The sequence below is a fragment of the Manihot esculenta genome, chromosome 12 (genome assembly GCF_001659605.2).
Source record: "Manihot esculenta cultivar AM560-2 chromosome 12, M.esculenta_v8, whole genome shotgun sequence".
NCBI classification, from domain to species: Eukaryota; Viridiplantae; Streptophyta; class Magnoliopsida; order Malpighiales; family Euphorbiaceae; genus Manihot; species Manihot esculenta.
Window position 1 is genome coordinate 37,053,824 of NC_035172.2, and position 20,161 is coordinate 37,073,984.

At 37.2% G+C, this 20,161-nt stretch overlaps 1 protein-coding gene across 2 annotated transcripts; it reads right to left on the minus strand.

Annotated features, from left to right (window-relative positions):
- Positions 1-17,100: 17,100 nt before the first annotated feature.
- LOC110627386 (NAC domain-containing protein 2) lies at positions 17,101-19,417 on the minus strand. 2 transcript variants are annotated; one of them, XM_021773675.2, is made up of 3 exons: positions 19,102-19,417; positions 18,380-18,654; positions 17,101-18,286 (listed from the first exon to the last, which is right to left on the minus strand). In XM_021773675.2, exons 1-3 carry the CDS (start codon positions 19,262-19,264, stop codon positions 17,837-17,839), a joined length of 888 nt encoding a protein of 295 aa, XP_021629367.1. In that variant the 5' UTR covers positions 19,265-19,417; the 3' UTR covers positions 17,101-17,836. The 2 variants fall into 2 exon arrangements, with proteins under 2 accessions (XP_021629367.1, XP_043805002.1); XM_043949067.1 differs by lacking the exon at positions 19,102-19,417 and adding an exon at positions 18,812-19,004.
- Positions 19,418-20,161: the final 744 nt, after the last annotated feature.

A 20,161-nucleotide genomic window follows, 5' to 3' on the forward strand; every position in this document is an offset into this window, starting at 1 on the left:
AGAACCATCTGCGCAAAGGCAAGCCTCTGCAACACCTCCAGCGCAATCTGACACCACTCCTGCGCACAAAACTGATCCCAAGGTAAGTTTTCACATCCCACCTCCTTTTCCAAAAAGATTTGAAAGAACACAAAAAGAAAAGGAAGAAAAGGAGATCCTCGAGACTTTCAGAAAGGTGGAAATCAACATACCACTACTAGATGCTGTCAAGCAAATTCCTAGGTATGCAAAATTTCTGAAGGAGCTTTGCACCAATAGAAGAAAGCTTGCTGAAAGAGAAAAAGTAAGTGTAGGTGAGGTAGTTACTGATGTTATTAAAAGAGAACTCCCTACCAAATGCAAGGACAAAGGTATGTTTGCTATCTCTTGCAAAATTGGGAATGTTGGTATCAAGAAAGCCATGTGTGATTTAGGTGCATCTATCAATGTCATACCTCTCTCCATCTATAAATCTCTCAATGCATGTGCACTTAAAGAAATAAGAGTTGTGATACAGCTAGCTGATAGATCTGTGGTATATCCCATAGGTGTTTTAGAAGATGTGTTAGTCCAAGTAGATGAACTTGTCTTTCCTGCTGATTTTTATGTGATTGATACCAAGGAAGATAGTTGCAATACTAGTTCTGACATTCTTCTTGGACGTCCTTTCTTAAGCACTGCTAGAACTAAAATCGATGTGCATGATGGTACTCTTACCATGGAATTTGAAGGGGAAATCATTAAGTACAATGTCTATGATGCCATGAAATATCCACATGATATGTTCCCAGTTTATGGTCTTGATATTATTGATTGTTTAAGCCAAGATGTGTTTAATGAAAATCAAGATTGTATTTTGGAGGATGATCTTTGCAGGACTAAAAACCTGAAACTGAAAGAAACCATCTGCAGCATTCAGCAGATAGATGTTGCGCAGACAGAAGACATTCGGCCACTGAACATAGCCCACCTTCGGCCGCCGAACCCTACTGCCCCTCAGAAACCCGATTCTATTGCGCCACTTTTGCAACACAATGCGCAAAAAGAAGACATCCTTCGGTCGCCGAACCCCACTGACTTGCGGAAGCCGAATCCATCGCCATAGCTCGATCCGCAAACTGAAGAAATTCGGCCGCCGAACTCAAAACCTTTTCAGTCGCCGAACCTCGCACAGCAGCCTCCATCGCAAGCAAACTCCTCTAGCGCTCCGTTGCAACAACCTTCAGATCTGAAACCTCTCCCAGACCATCTGAAATACATGTACTTGGGAGCTAACAAGACACTACCAGTAATAGTGTCCAATGAATTGAGCCAACAAGAAGAAGCAAGCATCTTGAAGGTACTACAGAGACACAAAGGAGCCATAGGATGGACCATTGATGACATCAAAGGTATTTCTCCCTCCACCTGCATGCATAGAATTCACATGGAGGATGAATGCAAGTCAGTCAGAGATGCTCAAAGAAGACTGAATCCCCCTATGATGGAGGTAGTGAAAAAAGAGATAGTCAAACTCCTTGATGCAAGCATCATATACCCAATCTCTGATAGCAATTGGGTGAGCCCTGTACATGTAGTTCCAAAGAAAACTGAAATTACCATTGTTCCGAATGCTGAAGGAGAACTTGTTCCCACAAGAGTTCAGAATGGATGGAGAGTATGCATGGACTATAGAAAGCTCAACGCTGCAACAAGGAAGGACCACTTCCCACTTCCCTTCATTGATCAGATGCTGGAAAGGCTTGCAGGTAAATCCCACTATTGTTGTCTTGATGGCTATTCAGGTTTCTACCAGATTCCAGTTGCTCCAGAAGATCAAGAGAAGACTACCTTCACTTGTCCTTTTGGCACTTTCGCCTTTAGGAGAATGCCATTTGGAATATGCAATGCACCTGCCACCTTTCAGCGATGCATGATGAGCATATTTTCTGACTATGTGGGTAAGACAATTGAGGTATTTATGGATGACTTCACAGTTCATGGCAACTCTTTTGATGAATGCCTTACCAATTTAGAAAAGATCTTGCAAAGATGCATTGAGACTAACCTTGTACTTAATTATGAAAAATGTCATTTTATGGTTAATCAAGGTATGGTCTTAGGTCATGTGGTTTCAGCCAAAGGCATTGAAGTGGACAAAGCCAAAGTGGACACCATCAAAAATCTACCTTACCCATCCAATGTTAAAGACATTCGTTCCTTCCTTGGACATGCAGGATTCTATAGAAGATTCATCAAATATTTCTCAAAAAATTACTTTGCCATTATGTAGATTGCTCCAACAAAATGTAACATTTGATTTTGATGCAGATTGCAAAAAGGCATTTGATTTGATTAAAGAATTGCTTGTGACTGCCCCAATTATTCAAGGGCCTGATTGGAACCTGCCTTTTGAAATCATGTGTGATGCAAGCAATTATGCAGTAGGAGCGGTCTTGGGGCAACGTGTGGGAAAATCCCCCCATGTCATTCACTATGCCTCTCGCACATTGGATGATGCACAAAGCAACTACACAACAACTAAAAAAGAGCTCTTGGCTGTCGTATTTGCTTTGGAAAAATTCAGACCATATCTATTGGGAACCAAAGTCATTGTTTATTCTGACCATACAGCCTTGCGATATTTGATCAAGAAAAAAGAAGCAAAACCAAGGCTCATTAGGTGGATTTTACTTCTACAAGAATTTGATCTTGAGATAAGAGACAAGAAGGGCAAAGAAAATCTTGTGGCAGACCACCTCAGCCGACTTCCCTCTAGTTCCGCACCTTGTCCAATTGAAGAAGCCTTTCCAGACGAACATCTGTTCGTCACTTCTTCAGCCTAAGTGATCATGCCATGCACACCACACCCCAGGGGAGTATTCAGATTCCTTTGTTCTCTCTTTCTCTCTTCTTTTACATTGAGGACAATGCATGATTTAAGTGTGGGGGTGCATACTTCTTCTTCCTTCTTCCTCTTTTCTTCTTTTCCTCCTCTTCTTCCTTTCTCCTCTGCGATTTTACATGCTTTTAGATTGCAAAAAAAATTTTTTTTCTCTTTTTTTTTCTTCCAATTTTGCATTACTTTCAGTTAATTAGCCACAGTTGAATTTTAATTTGTTTATGCTTTCAATAAAACACACAACCACAACCTTCTTCTTCTTTTGTTTTGCTCTACTCAAACTGATGAACTATGTTGGATGAGTTTTTATTTCCATGACCCCATTGATGTGATAACTCTTTAAACTTATGTTGAATCAATTGCAGTGGGTTATATTCATGTTTGAAAATTGCCTTTTGAATTGAATCCTTGAGTTTGCCATGGTGAAAAATATATTGATGACCCTCAATTGATGAGAATAAATTGAAAGTTGTGTGAATGAACTTAATGTGACTTGATTTAGCAATTGGTGTTGATTTGCCCAAATCATTGAGAGAAAGAAAATTCAGCAAAGGCAAAGACCTCAAAAGCACAAATTCAAAAATTGTTCCAATGGTCAAAAGACTACGAACAAGGCTAGTAGCCACTTGGATAGGTGACCAACTGAAAAATATAAACCATGACATCAAAAATAGGTAGGCGACCTTTCCAAGAAAGATCTAAAGTGCAAAAGCCTGAATAGAGTACTTCAAGGTAAGGGTAAGTCACACTAAAAGCTGAAAAAAGTCTTAACAAATAATGTGCATGCATTATCTCTCTTGAGGAAAACAAATCCTAGCCATGGTAAGCAAAGGGAAACAAGGAAAGAAGGTAAGTAATCTTCATGCATATATTCTTCACTGCAATGATTCAAAATAAGTGTCTAAAGTATGAGCTTAAGTGGAAACAAGGATCTAGAGCAAAGAGAACTTATTTGACTATGTTTGTTTGCTTGAGGACAAACAAAAGTTTAAGTGTGGGGTATTTGATAGAGCATATTTTAGTCCATATTTTCATGATCTTATTGATGTTTATTTGCACCTATTCTACTTAATTTTGTGGTTTTAATCATGTTTTGAAAATATTAGGTGTGAAGAAACAAATTGGAGAAAATGCTCTTAAAAATGCCAAAGGAAGCCAAAATTCAGCAACCTTCGGAAGCACTTTCGGAAGCCAAAAACCAGTCACCTTCGGCGGCACTTTCGGCGGCCGAAAGAGGACTCCAGAGACGAAACTCTACCACCTTCGGCGGCACCTTCGGCCACCGAACCTTGCGTCCAGAGCCGAAAATCCAGCCTCCGAAACTCATTTTAGGCAGCCGAAAATCCCTCTCAACACTCTCTTTCCTCATTCAAGAAGCCATATCTCAAGTTGCCATATTTGAGGAGCCAAACAAGGGAAGTATTTTGAGATCCAAATCTTCAAGATTCACATTCAAATATTGGATTTCAAGATCAAGCTATGTAAGGAAGCCAAATCCAAAGATCACATGTTTCCCACTTAGTATCATGCACATTCAAAATTCAAAAGGAGGCTCCACCTTTCTTATTAGTGCATGGGCAGCCTCTTAACTCTTATGGCAACATCTTGAAGACCTTGGGCCGCAATTAAAAAGACCAAAGAGCCCCCACTTGCCCCCCATCACATGCATCTCGTTTTTGCCTTCACCCATGCACAAAGAAGGCACATATGGGACCAAGGGCACTTTGGACAGCTTCTAAAAGACTCATGGACTGCCACCAAACCCTAAGGAGCCTCTCAAGATCTATTTAAAGGCTTCAAGAAGACAAGAAAGGAGATTTTATCTCCACCTCTCTTCTAAGAATCGGCAAGGCCTCTCCAAGGCTCTCCACCACTTAATTCTTCATCTTCTTTCTTCTTTTCTTCTATTTTTCTATTTTGGTTCAGTCATGAGTGGCTGAAACCCTTCTCTCTAGTTGAAGTTTGGTTGAAACTAAGGTTGTTTAAAGGGTTGTGAGATCTGATCATAAAGTGTTTGTTTTTGGTTTATTCAATATTCATGTAATTGTGCTTAATTCTAAAGATTGCTTTGTTGTTTTGATCAAATTGGCCACTTGATTCTTGATTGCAAAGTTAATTGATTGTTGGATTAGGATATTTGTTAGTCCGTAATTGCTGAAAATATTCTATCCATAGAATACTTGGTGTAAAAACCCAAGAAATTGTATGATCTAGCAACATCTCATGCGTTTGAGTAGCTAGGGTTTGGATCTTTCTTGTTCTTCATGCAATTGGCAATTGTTTTGATGCCTTTGGCCCAAGGACATTCCTTGGCAATTTGTTGATTAGTAATTGGTTAGAGGACGTTCCCTAATCGGTTTGTTCATAAGGAAAGACATGGTGGTGAGAAGCGTCTTCCACCCCCATAACCAACCTATTGAATCAATCAAGATAACCACGTTTCAATGATCAACCCAAACAACCAAAGTGGATCCATATCTTCAACTAGACTTTTCTCATATTGATTTCTTTTTTTATTTTAATTACTTGCTGTTTCAATTACTTTCAAATAGTTGTTAATCAAATCATCTCAAAACCCCCCTTTTACTTTTATTGCACTTGTTTCTATTTCTCTTTGATTACTTGCTTTCAATTGTGTTTTTAATTAATTCTCTTGGTCTTGATTGAGACAAATAAATAGGTAATCAATTCTTTGTGGATTCGATCCTTCACCACTATCTGCAGTTGTAAATTATTGATAACCAAGAAGGTTATTTTTGACCGGCTTCAACAACCGCACTGTCAGGGCCAGAGTTAGTTGAGATCACCAGCAGGGTAGTGCCTATTATTAGAGAAAGAATCAGAACTGCTATGAGTCAGCAGAAGAGCTATACAGATGTCCGCATGAAACATGTTATGTTCCAGGAGGGAGATATGGTGTTACTCAAGGTGTCTCCTATGAAAGGGGTGATTCGCTTTGGGAAAAAGGGTAAACTAGCTCCAAGGTACATCAGACCCTTCGAAATCTTGCAAAAGATTTTGAATGTATCTTACAAGTTAGATTTACCTGCTTCTACGGAGAGAATCCATCCAGTTTTTCATGTTTTCATGTTACAGAAGTTCGTGTCAGATTCGGGCAAGGCTCTTAATGAACCTGATGTAGAGATCCTAGGAGATCTCACCTATGTTGAGCAGCCAGTGCGGATCATAGACACACAAATTAGAAAGTTGAGGAACAAGAAAATCACGAGGGTGAAAGTCCTTTGAAATCACCACAACATGGAAGAGTGCACCTGGGAGACCTGGGAGTCCATGCTCCAGCAATACCCCTATCTCTTTTAAGGTAAGTGTTTTAAGTTTTATGTTTTTTCTTGATGTTTATGTTGTTTGTTGAACATTCGGGGTTGAATGTTCTTAAGGAGGGGAGAATGTATTACCCGGCTAGACTCCGGCGTCGAAATTCTAACCTTTGGACGGAATCCCCATTGGAATCTGGAATCTCGAATGTCGGAACCTCTTAGAATGGTAAAATAAGTTTTTCACAAAATGAATTTTTGGTTTTACGGTTGGTTTTTGTGTTAAAGATCCTTAAAAGAAAGAAAAATATTTTTTTGGAAGGAAAACCCAGGTTCGGCCGCCGAACATGGTGCTGCCGCGAGACCTCTTCTTTCGGCCACCGAAGGTGGTTTGGCCAGCCATCTATAAGAGGCCTCCAGTCCAAAAATGGGAGAGTTTCTCTCTCCATTTTCAGGCAAAGGTGAGTTCTTGCCCTCCCATTGTTGATTTTGTTGTTTTTCCTTCAAATCCTTCAAAATATTTATGAGTTTTCTCTTATTTTTGAAGTTTTAAGCTTAAATATAAGATTTTAAAGTTTGGAGACCATTTCTCCTCAATTCCAAGCTTGGATCACATCTACCTTAGATCTTCAAGAGGTAAGTGTAGATCCTTGCCTTTTCCTATGTTTTAAGTAAGTTTTAAAAATGGTTGAGGGTTAAAAATGCATGAATTGGTTAGATCTAAAGCTTTAGGGTTTTTGTTAGTTTTGATGGTGAATGCTTGCTCTTATGATGTTTTATAGTTGTTTGTTGGGGTTTAGGCTAGTTTCTATGCCCCTATGCTTGATGAGTGTGGATGCATGTTTTGAGGGGTTAGATATGAGGATTTGGAGAGTTTTGGTGGCTGAGTGCATAAGGCAGAATCGGGTTCTGCAATCCTGGAGAACCCAGGTTCGGCCGCTGAAGAAGGGTTCGGCCGCCGAACCTGCCTGTGGAGGCAGCCTTTGGCCGCCTAACCTGCCCCCGAAGGTTGGTGACTTTCGGATCTATGATGGGATTTCGGCCGCCGAACCTGCCGTCGAAAGCGCCTGACTTTCGGATCTGTGGAGGACCTTCGGCCGCCGAATCTACCGCCGAAAGTCTCCTATCCAACCTTCCTTTGCTTGTTTCCTATGCATGTTTTGTTATGTTTTAGGGGGTCTTTTTGGGGAGATATTTCGAGTCTTGTTAGAGTTATATTGGTCCCTCATTGGAGTCCATCTATGTAGGATCGAACCTGGGAGACCGTAGAGGCCAGCAGTGAGTCAGCTGCTACAATTTTAGGCAAACGTCAGCCAGAGGTGAGTAGAACTGAACTAACTCTTATTTTACAATAATTAAACTTTTTGAGCATGTTCATACATCACGAATTTCATGTTACATAATAGGTTGTTGCATTAGAATTCACGAATATAATGCATTGCATAATTTACTGTTGTTATGGATGGATTTTGGATGACCCACTAGACCTCGAGCAGGTTATGTTATAACGGATACAGAAGATCAGGGCTGCCCATTCTACGCACCCTGGCACTATGTAAGAGAAAGACCAGGGCTGCCCATTCTACGCCCCTGGCATTTATGGATATATTATGTTATATTTAAGAGGAAGTCCTGAGAAGCTCAGTCGAGGGTCGGGCACTATTTGGAATATGTAGAGGGTTACTGGTGACAAGTCCATCTTGTTGTGAATTGTTTGTGCTGTGACTTATTCCATATGAGCATATGTTTATTAAACTTTTTTTATGTTCTACTTACTAGGCTCTTGTAGCTTATCCATTTCCCTTAACCCTAGGTTTGCAGGATCAGAGATAGCGAGGGGAGTTGGCTTTGTGGTCGGTATAGCTTTTGGTACAGTTTTAATGTAACAGAATAGTTGTGGACATGTAATATCTTATGGATTAGAATTGTATTTTGCCCTAATGATAGTTTTGTAATCCCAGTTTACATGATCTTTATGTAAAAATTTTATATATATGTTATGTTGAACCAAGTTGAGGCATGTATATTAACCATACTGGAGCATTTGATGAGGGCTCTAGTATGAGTTTTTATGTTTTTCAGTTTTTGATACATGCACAGGTTAAGCTTGGTCTCATAAAATGTTTAAATTGTTTTGAAAATGTATGATCATGTATGGAATTTTATCAGGTACACAGGAGATATAATAGGCTTGTTACGGGTTCCGGCGACCTTAAGTCGACCTGAATCGTAGCGCCGGTAGCGGTCCGATTTCCGGATCGTTATATGAGGCATATCGGAGGTCGACAAAGACTAAACTAGACTGAGAGATCTTTTAAAGTTAAAGAGAAAATTATGTGTCTAAAATCTTAAAAGAGAGAGTCGGAGAACACACACATGATGTCTACATCTTAGATTATATGTTTCGATACTATGAAATAATTGACAATAGATAAATAGTAATTAGGTTATGTGGACTTTTATGTTGAATATATTATACATGTACATTATAAAACTGAGTGAATGTTATACAAATTTTTATTTTCCTATTTGTCATTAACTAATAGTAAGTAACGGTGATCATTTATATATAAACAAAGCAAAAAAATTGAAATTATTATAAACTAAATAAGATAAGAATTGCCAAAATATATATTTATATTTTGCCAATGTTATAGTAAGAAAAAACAATGTGTTGAAATGAACAAATTAGCCTTCCACATTTCTAAGAAAAAGGAATTTAGAGAAATATGTAATATATTATATATATTATCAAATAGGAGTGAGATACAATAAACTTCTTCAATTTTGGTTTTCACAATTATTGAATATTAACTATTAATAAATATTAAATTTTGATAACTCAAAATTATTTAGTAGGGAAGGATTTTGCCATGCGTCCGGCTAAGAAAATAACTCATTGTTTATGGAATTTTTTTTTTGTCGAGAGATAGCTACACAACACTAAGATGGTAAACCATGCAAAACAAATTGAGCCTATTCCAACGGATTACAGCAAAAGAAGATACTTCTAAAGCCTCTAGATGCGAGACTATGAGCCGCTTCATTGCTTGCTCGCTTAATGAAAGTGAAAGATGCCTCTTAAAAGTCTTTGGCCAATTCACAAATGTCCAGAATCAGCCCTTGTAAAATAATCGGACAACCTGCACCATAAACACTTTGAATCACTGACAAAGAATCTCCTACCATAATCTTACTAAAACCACTTTTCTTCGCAAACATGAGGACCCCTCTAACTTAAACACTCAAAGATATTGACCTGATATGAAAGCAAGTAAATTTATAATAGGAAAAGCATGGCCAGGAGTAAGAATTATCTTAAAAAATTTGAGTGCCTCCCAAGTCACTTGATTTAGTCAGCTCAATGTTAAATGACTGATTGTCTATCATAAGTGATCTATATGAATAAACATGCCACCCTGACACATAGGAGAAACTAAAAATAATTCTAGTATAATGTTAAAATCGTAACTAATTGTACCTGTTAAAAAAAAAAAGAGAATATAAAAGAGAAGGTAATAAGCAAACATGGAGACATCTTTAATATTCTCCATTATTACTGAAACCACTAGAGCCTTTAAGCCAATCTAAAAAAAAAAAAACCCTCAAAAACCATAACCCACTTAATCTTCCAATAACTATGAAATTATAAAGAAAACTATTGATCATACTAAAATGAAAATAAATAAGAGAAATTCCACATTTTCCTAAAAAATAGAAAAATAAATGCTAAATAAAGAGTTAAAATTTATAGAAATGGTAAAATTCATAAAATGGGCTAAGTTAAAAAAATTAAACTTGTCCTTTATATATACTCCATGATAATAATCAGAAATATGATACAGTTTTGGGATGTGCAAAATATATTTTAGTTTGAAATGCACAAATCGCCTAAACCATTTGCATATATTATTTTTTCAATTAAAGAATTGCAAACTATTGAAGTGTTAGTTTTTGGGTATTTGGTAAATTGAAAAAATAATTAGAAGTGTATGACCTATTGCCTTACACTAAGCTAAAAAAAACTATTTCGAAAATAAAATTAGTTAATATACCCTTCATGGATTCGCTTATATAAGTTGCAGCTAAAGTTGAAAAAATAGGAGTTTTGTAATGACCCGAAAATCGGACCGCTACCGGCGCTAGGATCCGGGTCGGCTTAAGGCCGCCAAGACCCGTAGCAAGCCTGACATTCATCTTGAAAACTTGTTTAATCCCATACATGATCAACAACATACATAAAAATTTAAAACTTTCCTTTCAAACATCCAACTCAACCTGAACATACACTGTACATAGTCATAATCATAATCGTGATCCCTCTGTGGGATCTCATCAATGCCCCAACGGGCGATACAACATGAGATGAGTTGGCTTTCATGAACATTATAAAACATTTAAGATCATGTATAAAAAAAGGGATACCTCATACACAATGTCAAGCACAATATCTAAACCTCAATGTCATACATGACTGAAACTATACTTTTACATAACATTAATACGTTTATCATGTCCACACTATCTATTACATATACCAGACTTCATTACTCTTGTAAACCTCCTGGTCTACCCTGTACCTGCAAACCTGGGGAAATGGGAGAGGGGTGAGCTACTAGAGCCCAGTGAGCAGAATAATAAAAACATTTAAATCATATGAATCATGGAATGCATCACATCACAGCTAATCACATCAAGGATGAACTTGTCACCAATAGCCCTCTACATAGTCCAACTGTGCCAGAACGTAGAATGGGTCCTGGTCTTTCCCTTACATATCATAACATAACAGTGTCCAACTGTGCCAGAACGTAGAATGGGTCCTGGTCTTTCCCTTACATAGTGCCAGCGAACGTAGAATGGGTCCCACTGGTCTTACTTTCCGTACCGTACATATCATATCGTCATATCATAGATCGAGGGCTATGGATCATTCAACATTCATCCACATCAACATCAAAATGTGCAATGCAACATATTCGTGAATTCTAATGCAAGCAACCTAATTCATCACATGGCATTCATGATGCGTGAAACATGCTGAAAAGTTCATTCTTTGCTTTAAAACATAATAAGTTATTCCACTCACCTCTGGATAGCTCTGACCAGACACTGGGGCAACAGACTCACTACTGGGGTCCTCGGTTCCTCGGGTCCGAACCTACACAGGTGGACTCAAATAAGGGACCAAACATACCTGAACATAACTCTAAACTATTCCCCAAAAACCCCCTAAAACATCATGGAATAATCATAGAAAAGCATGCAAGAAAGGGCTGGACAGGGCACTTTCGGCGGCAGGTTCGGCGGCCGAAAGTCCCTCCAGAGCCGAAAGTCAGGCAGGTTCGGCGGCACCTTCGGCGGCCGAAACTCCCAGACAGAGGCGAAACTCATGCATGTTCGGCGGCACCTTCGGCGGCCGAAAGTCCCAGACAGAGACGAAAGTCTCCTTTCGGGGGCAAGCTTTGGCAGCCGAAGGCTGCCTCCACAAGCATGTTCGGCGGCCAAAAGTTCCTTCGGCTGCCGAACCTGGTTTCGCCCAGAATGGCAGAAACTCAGCTCCCCTATGCATTTATGCCTCCAATCTCAACCAAACATGCATAAACCTATTCTACAACACTCATACACAAGCATACAAGTTCCTAGGGGCATCAACTAACTAAAACCCCATCTATAACACATCCAACATACATTTGCAAGCCACATTGTTCAAAAATCACATCAAAAACCCATAAGCTCAACATAAGCTACACATGCATTTTCTACCCCATGAACTTGCATAAAACTTGTTTAAAACTTAATGTAAGCTAGAGATCGACTCTTACCTCTTGAAGATTGAGGGTGGAGGCGATCTAACTTGAAGTTGGAAGAGATTTGAGTTCTTGAACCTCAAAGCTCCAAAACTTTGCTCAAAGCTTGAAAATCTTCAAAACAAGTTAAAAACTCATGAAAATCGAGTAAGATTGGAAGGAAAGAACTCAAGATCGGTGAGGAACGGCGGAGAGCTCACCTTGGCCGGAAATGGGGAAAAAGCTCGCCCGTTTTCGGCTAAGGGACCCTTTTATAGTGGCTGGCCAGGCCACGTTCGGGGGCCGAATGTGCCTCTGCATGCATGCCATGTTCGGCCGCCGAACTTGAGGTTCGGCGGCCGAACCTGGACTTTCCTCACTTATGCTTTCGGGGGCCTAAAGGTGCTCCCGAAGGCATGCATGTTCGGCGGCCGAACTTGAGGTTCGGCGGCCGAACCTGAGTTTTCCTTCAAGGTTGTTTTCATGCAAAAACTCATTTCCACTTTACTTAAAACCATAAAATACCTTAAAACATTTTATGAAAACATGATTCTACCCTACTAGAGGCTTTCGACATCCGAGATTCCACCGGACGGTAGGAATTCCGATACCGGAGTCTAGCCGGGTATTACAAGTTTGAATACCACTTATAAATAATTCAAGGAACATGATAGGTATAGGAACCTTGGTGGAGAAATTTGGATAATAAAAAAAAAAGAAATAACTTGTGGATTATAAAGAAAATTTTATTAATGACGAAGGACTACAAGATAATATGGCTAATGAGTGTTGTGCTTTTCTACAGCACCACAAAGCCTATTTATAGGCTAGATTGCTGACATTAAAAAGTAGATTTCTAATTTTTTGTTCTTTTAATTCTTTTTCTAGAATTTGCTATATATGCGTTCTAGATTAATGCAACAATTCTACCATTTTCTAGCATATTACAATAATACTATTTTAATCTAGATTATTCCTATATTTATTTATCTAGATTTTCTAGATTGATGTTTAACACTCCTACTCAAATTAAAAAATTGCCTTAGTGAAGATATATGTAACTTACTCGTCAGTCTTGCAAAATTGCATAGACATTCCTTTTTTATCAACAAGCTCTTGACTGAAGTGATGTTGTAACTCAATGTGATTCATTTTGTTGTGGAATACTGGATTCTTCGTCATTGCAATAGTTGACACGTTGTCGCAGTAGATAGTCATTGGCATCTTGATTTCTTGTTGCAGATCTTGCAGAATTCTTCTTAGCCAAACTACTTCACATAGGCACTTGTAGTTGCTATATATTCGACTTCAACCGATGATAATGCTACTGTCTTTTTCTTTCTTGATGACCAAGAGATTATCTTTGTTCCAAGGAAGAATGCATATCCACTTGTGCTCTTCCTATCATCTATGCTTCCTGCCCAATCACTGTCTCTATACCTAATGAGATTTGATGCTTCTTTGGACTTGTAGAGAATACCAAAGCTCTTGGTTCCTTTGATATAACAGAGTATCCTCTTGGTAGTTGTGAAATGTGCATTGCTTAGTTGGCTCATATACCTTGAAACAATGCTTACGACATGAATTATATCGGGCTTTGTATTTGTGAGATAAATGAGTGATCTAACCAAACTTTGAAAGGTTGTCTCATTTGCCTTTTCTTCACTGTCATCTTTCATCAACATTTCATTCTGGGCCATAGGTGTTGCTAATGACTTGCAATTTGCCATGTTGAACTTATTGAGTAGATTTTCTGCAATTATTCTTGAGATAAGAATATTTATCCTATCTCTTGCTTCAATTGCATTTCAATGAAGTACTTCATGAGGCCAAGATTAGTCATCTCATATTCGTCCATCATAGATTTCTTAAACTCCTCCATCATCTCAATGTTTGTGCTTGTGTATATTAAATCATCCACATAGAGACATAAGATTAAGAAATCTTTTAGATCTCGTACCTTGATGTAGAGTGATGGTTCGCTAGGACTTTTGATGAAGTCATTGTCAAGTAAATACTTATTAATCTTGTGATTCTAGGGTTGTGGTGCTTGCTTTAGTCCACATAATGCATTCTTAAGCTTGTAAACCATATCTCTTATCCTTGAATGATGTAGCCTTGGGGTTGCTCCACGCTCTCCATTGAGAAAAACATACTTGACAGCTTGATTTGTACGGCTACTATAAGCACTACTCTAATTGTCTCCATGGATACCACTGGTGAGAATATCTCAAAATAGTCTATTCTTGGTTGTTGAGAGTATCCTTTCACTATTAATCTTGCTTTATATTTATGAATTGAATCATCCTTATTGTACTTGATCCTGTAAATCCATTTTGGTCTGATAACTTCTTTATCCTTTGGCTTGTTAACTAGCTCCCATATTTCATTCTTTTTTATCATCTTAATCTCTTCTGCCCTTGCTTCTATCCATTCCTTTTGTTTGATTACTTTATTGAAACTTGTTAGCTCTATGGTGATGAAATTGCAATAGTGAGTTTCTTTTACCTCGGTAGTAATATTTACATACTTCGAATTTGGCTTTCTCAACCTTGTAGATCTTTTTAGTTGTTATTATGCTTGTTGTACATCTTCATCTCCATCTTGAGTTACACTTACTTGGGATGATTCTGAAGATGGACCTTCATCTACTATTGTTGGAAGTAACTCAACCCTTGGTGATTGTTATGGTAAAGCCTCCACTTCTTTTTCTTGACTTTCTTCTGGTCTTGATATTCTTGAAGCAATGACTTGTCTTTCAATTTTATTGTCATCATCATTCCAAGTGGCATTTTCATCGAACTTGACATCTCGACTCATCATTAGTTTCTTTATTTTTAGGATATAGATTCTATAAACCTTTGATTGTGAGCTATAACCGAGAAAGATCCCTTTTTCGCTCTTTTATTGAAGCTTGTGTCTTTTAGCTTTTGGTATGTGGACATAGCAAATGCTTATAAAAACCCTTAAGTGTTGCGTTGAAGGCTTCCTTCCACTCCATGCTTCAATAGGAGTCTTATTTTGTATTGCTCTTATTGGGCATCTGTTGAGAAAATAAACCACTATGTAGACAGCTTCTATCCAAAATATTCTTGGCATTCTTTTTTCTTCAAGGGTTTATTGCACCATCTCTATAATTGTTCTTTTTTTTTTTTTCAGATACTCCATTCTGTTCTGAAATATATCCAAATGTGAGTTGATGGTCGATGCCTTCATCTGCATAGAAATTATCAAACTCCTTTGACATATATTTTTTGCCTCGATCACCTTTTAATGACTTTAATCTTCTTGCCATGTTGATTCTGAACAAGGTTCTTGAATCTTTTAAAAGTCTTAAAGACTTCTGATCTTTCACGCATAAAGTATACCCAAGTCATTCTTGTATAGTCATTATCAATAAAAAAAACCTTTGTTGGCTGATGGAAGTTGTCCTCATTGGTCCACATATATCACTGTGCACTAGCTCCAAGGCTTCATTTGCTCTCTAAGAGCCTCCTTTAGGAAATGGCTTCCTGTGTTCCTTGCCAAAAAGACATCCTTTGCATTCTTGATCAACTGCTTGAATTGTTGGCAAGTCTTTCATCATCTTTAATTGATCAAGTATCTTCAAGCCGTGAAAATTGAAGTGACAAAACCTTCGATGCCATAACCATGATTGATCTTGTAGTGCTATCATAGTTGTCTCCATTTTTTGTGAGACAATGGAAAATTTTCTTTATTATTGCATTTTCACTTTTTTAATTATCAAATTTTTATCTTTATTATCAAATATAGTGCATGTGTCCTTTAAAGATGAGTAAATAGTCTCTCTCCATCATTTGGCCTATACCGAGCAAATTTGTCTTTAAATCAAGAATATTGAGTACTTCTTTAATAAATTGCATACATTTTCTTGTGTTGATAGCAAGATTGTCAATGCCATTGACATTGACCACATGTCTATTGCTCAGTTGCACTTTTGATTTGAAGGACTTATCCAGCTCATAGAAAGCCTTCTCATTTAGAGACATGTAATTACTACACCCACTATCTAGATACCATATACTTCATTCTCTTTTTTTACTTTTTGTTCTACTGCAGATTGACACGCATAGAAGAGATGATTTCCTTGATCTTCCTATCTGGAAAGTTGGCTTGATATCTTTTTTTCAGTAGACAATTTTTTTCCACGTGGCCATATTTCCTACAATGTCGACATTGATTACTTTCTCTAAAGAAGCTGTCTTTCTCCAAGTAGTTGGTTTTTTTATGGCAGATATCTTCCTTTACTTTAATTTTGATTTCTTTCTCTTCTAGAAAATTCTTTAAATTTCTTACAATCAAATTTGAATTTTTGAGACCTTAAATTTAATTTAGATTGAAGGAAACTTTTAGCAGAGTCTTGATCATACCTACTCAATCTTTGCTCATAAGCTTCTAAGAATCTAACCAACTCAATTATTGATAGAGTAGCTAAATCCTTAAATTGCTCAATATTAGTAGCTATTGGATCAAATTTTTTAGTAATAGAAATCAATATTTTCTCAACCACTCTTTGATCATAAATTTCTTCATATATTATTAATTGATTTACCACTTCTTTAATTTAAAATAATATTTTTTAATGGTCTAAGAATCGTTCCTCTTTAAATATTTAAATTTTCTTCGTAGAGTTTGAAATTTAATAATGTATATCTTGATACTGTCTTAAAACTCCTCCTTCAAGATTTCTCAAACTTTTTTAGCATGACTTGACCCCAACTATTCTTGAAAATATTGATTTCATTAATATCATTAGAATGTATAATAAGTCATCTACATTTTTTCTCTTCTCCTATTTAACTTCATTAGCTCTTTTTCATCTGGAGTAGAACTGCTTACCACAGCTACACCATTCTCAACAATCTTTCATAATTATTGGAAAATAAAATATGTCTTTATTTGAATGACTCAATAATTATAATTTTTTTGAGAAAAAATTGATTGTAATTTGTTAATAGAGAAATAAGCTATTGTAATTATGGTACAAAAATTATTTTAGATTAAATAGTATAGAATAAAAAGTAATTTTAGTTAAACTCAATTATTAATCAAACATGACTTTAATACTATCGATAATTTTTAGATATTTAGTAAATTTAAATTAATGGTTAAAGGGATATGAAAAATTTTGGATAATAATAGAACAACGGATAACTTGAAGACTAAAAATTTTTTTTTTATTACCGGTGAAACAATACAAGATAATATGATTAATAGGTGCTGTATTTTTTATGCACAATTACAAACCCCACAAAACCTATTTATAACGGCATTACCGACATTAGAAAATCATTTTACAATTTTTTATTCTTTTAATTTTTTTTTTTTTAATTTTCTATATACAACATCACCATTTTCTAAAATACTACAATAATACTACTTCAATTTCATCTGATAAAAAAATTTAGGTTATTCATATATTTACTTATTTAAAATGACGCCGTCAAAAACTACTACTCCACCGATGGCTCTGGACAACTTCCAAAAATCGTGCCATCATTTTCCAAATAAAACAAAAAAAAAATTTGGATCCGGAGTCATCATGTTCATCCCCCCCAGTCCATTTTCATTTCCATCTCCATCACAATCAGCTCGCTGTTCAGGACTTCCCAACTGCATTCCATCTGTAATTAATCAAATAAATTGTTCTACAACTTGTAAGAATTGTGCTACATGAATCCTTACATATTAACATGAGCTAGGCCCTCTAGATCACAATCACCGGCACATTTTTCGTCCTTGTCAATAGGCCCCAATCCGTCACCCACACGTGCAGAACCACAGAGAAATATCATCTCCACACATACTCCAATGTTTTGTTCGTTTATTTGCTTTTTTTTTTTTACCCTTTTAACTTTGACGTTGGGTTCGGCGGAGGGATGCTATGGTCGTCAAAATGGCTTCTGTAAATACATAAACATATCTTGCAGGAGGAATGGCTGATCCATTTGGAACTGAACTTGGGAAGCAAAAGGATCATCTTGAAAATCATCCTCGTAATTGAAACCAAAATCGAACCCATTAATATCCAACTCATTCCATTTGGATTCACTCTGGACCTCCTTCTCACACGTGATATCAGGTGAAAGTATATGCTCTGAGCTACTCGAGTCGGTACGCAACCTGGGTATGGAATCAGATGCGTCCGTATGTACTGATAAGTCATTATGGTTTAAACATGATTGCGCCAACTTCGGTGGTGGATTATGCCCAGACACTAAAATCTTGGGTTTTTGGTCCTCCCCTTCAGGGTATTTTGTCAAATTTTGTCTGTCCACAGGATAGTGTTTCTCTATACTTCCTTTCTTGTTGTATATTCGGCATAATACCCAGTCATCAAGCTACCAAAATAAAAGAAGGCGGGAATCAGCATTGACTCTACGGCCATTGCAAAAATAAGAATAAAAGACATTATTAACCAATAAGTTGATTACCCTGAGGTTGTTTTTCTTTCCAGCAGATCTGTCGACATTGGCAAGGCGATATTCATGCATGATCCAGTTGGTTTTAATTCCTTTAGGGGCCTTCCCAGCATAAAATACCAGTGCTTTCTTGATGCCAAGAGTTTTGGGCCGGCCTATAGGTTTATCAGCTCCCGTGGCTTTCCAGTAGCCTGTTCCAGCCGCCCGGTTGGGTCGCGAACCGTTGGGATATTTTCTATCTCTGGGAGAAAAGAAGTACCACTCCTTTTCGCCGTACAGAGCCATCTCTGCACCACAATAGAAATACCGAAAAAATTAGCAATAATAATAATAATAATAATAGATTGAAACAAAAAGAAAATTATGAATACAAAAATTCATGAGCAACATTTGAGAAATCAATCGTATTTTTCGCGTCAACAAGTTTAATCGAGTAGGACTAACCATTTAAAAAAAAAAAAAAAAGAAGAAGACAAGAACCGTCTAGAAGTAAAACTGCACAAGGATTTGGATCTGATTGATCCAGAAAGTTTGTCACTTCAAGAATTAAGTGTAGAATCTTCCAATTTAATCACGAAATGAAATGAAGTCAGTTAAAACAAACGCAGATTCTCTATTTCCACAAATTGAATCGAATCAATCAATAAATTTCAAGATCTTCAGTAAAAGTTTCCTATCAAAGAAGAAGAAGATAAAATTAAAAATATCGAAATCGAAATCAAAATCAAAATTACCTGGAAGCTGCCAGGGATCGTACTTATAAAGATCAATCTCAGCAATAATCGGAACAGAAATAGGCTGTCCTGCACACTTCCTAATCAAGTAATGATTCACTAGTTCATCGTCGGTCGGATGAAATCTGAACCCAGGGGGTAACTCTTGCTCAGCTCCCTTCATTTCCAATTCTCAAGTCTCTTTCTAGATTTCTCCTCTGCCCTTTTTAGCTGCTGCTTTTCGAATTTGCTCCTCCCTTCTTATCTTCTTCTGTGCTTATTGTAGTCTCGCTCTGGCTGCTGCTCCTGCTCTCGTGAAAGACTTGAACGCAGAGTGAAAGAGGGAGACGAAGATTTTATAAGGCGAAAACCCAAAAATTAAAATAAAAGGATTTTTTTTTTGTCACGTGCGGTCGTATATGTGCATAATAAAACGTGGTAATGTCGGATTATTTTCCTAGTTGACCGCCGCCGTAAACAATGACACCTGTCTATCTGCGAACGAAAAATTGACACGTATGATGAATGCTGTCACTGCTTTCGTCACCAATCTTGTCCCCAAAGTCGGCTCAATGCCTCTTGGGCTCCGTTGACTGTTTTTAATATGTCTATTACTCGGACTCATAGTCAATGCTAAACTCTCGTGCAGAGTTAGCCAATGGAATAATGCGACGTTCGAAATGCATTGCTTGGGCCAAAAGGGCAGAAGCACGAGTGGAAGAGAACGCATTTTGAATCAAAACTTGGCTTTAGACGACCACCACCTCTCAACGGTGGGTTTGAATTAAACGTCATCATCCTGGAATCCACGTATGGAAAATAACGTCATATTGTTTTTTATTTAAAAAAAATCTTAAACCGCGATAAACGTCATCACTTACATATCAAGTGATTGAGATACCAGTGTCAATTTGTAACCAAAATGTTATCCACCCAATAGGCGAATATCCTTTGACTGGATTTTAAAAAACAATAAAAATTTTCTAGTAACATAATAAGGGTAGTAAAAAAATTAAATTGATGGAATTGAGGTTAAGTAGTCTCTTTTTTTTATTTATTTCTTTTTTATTTTATTTTTTTT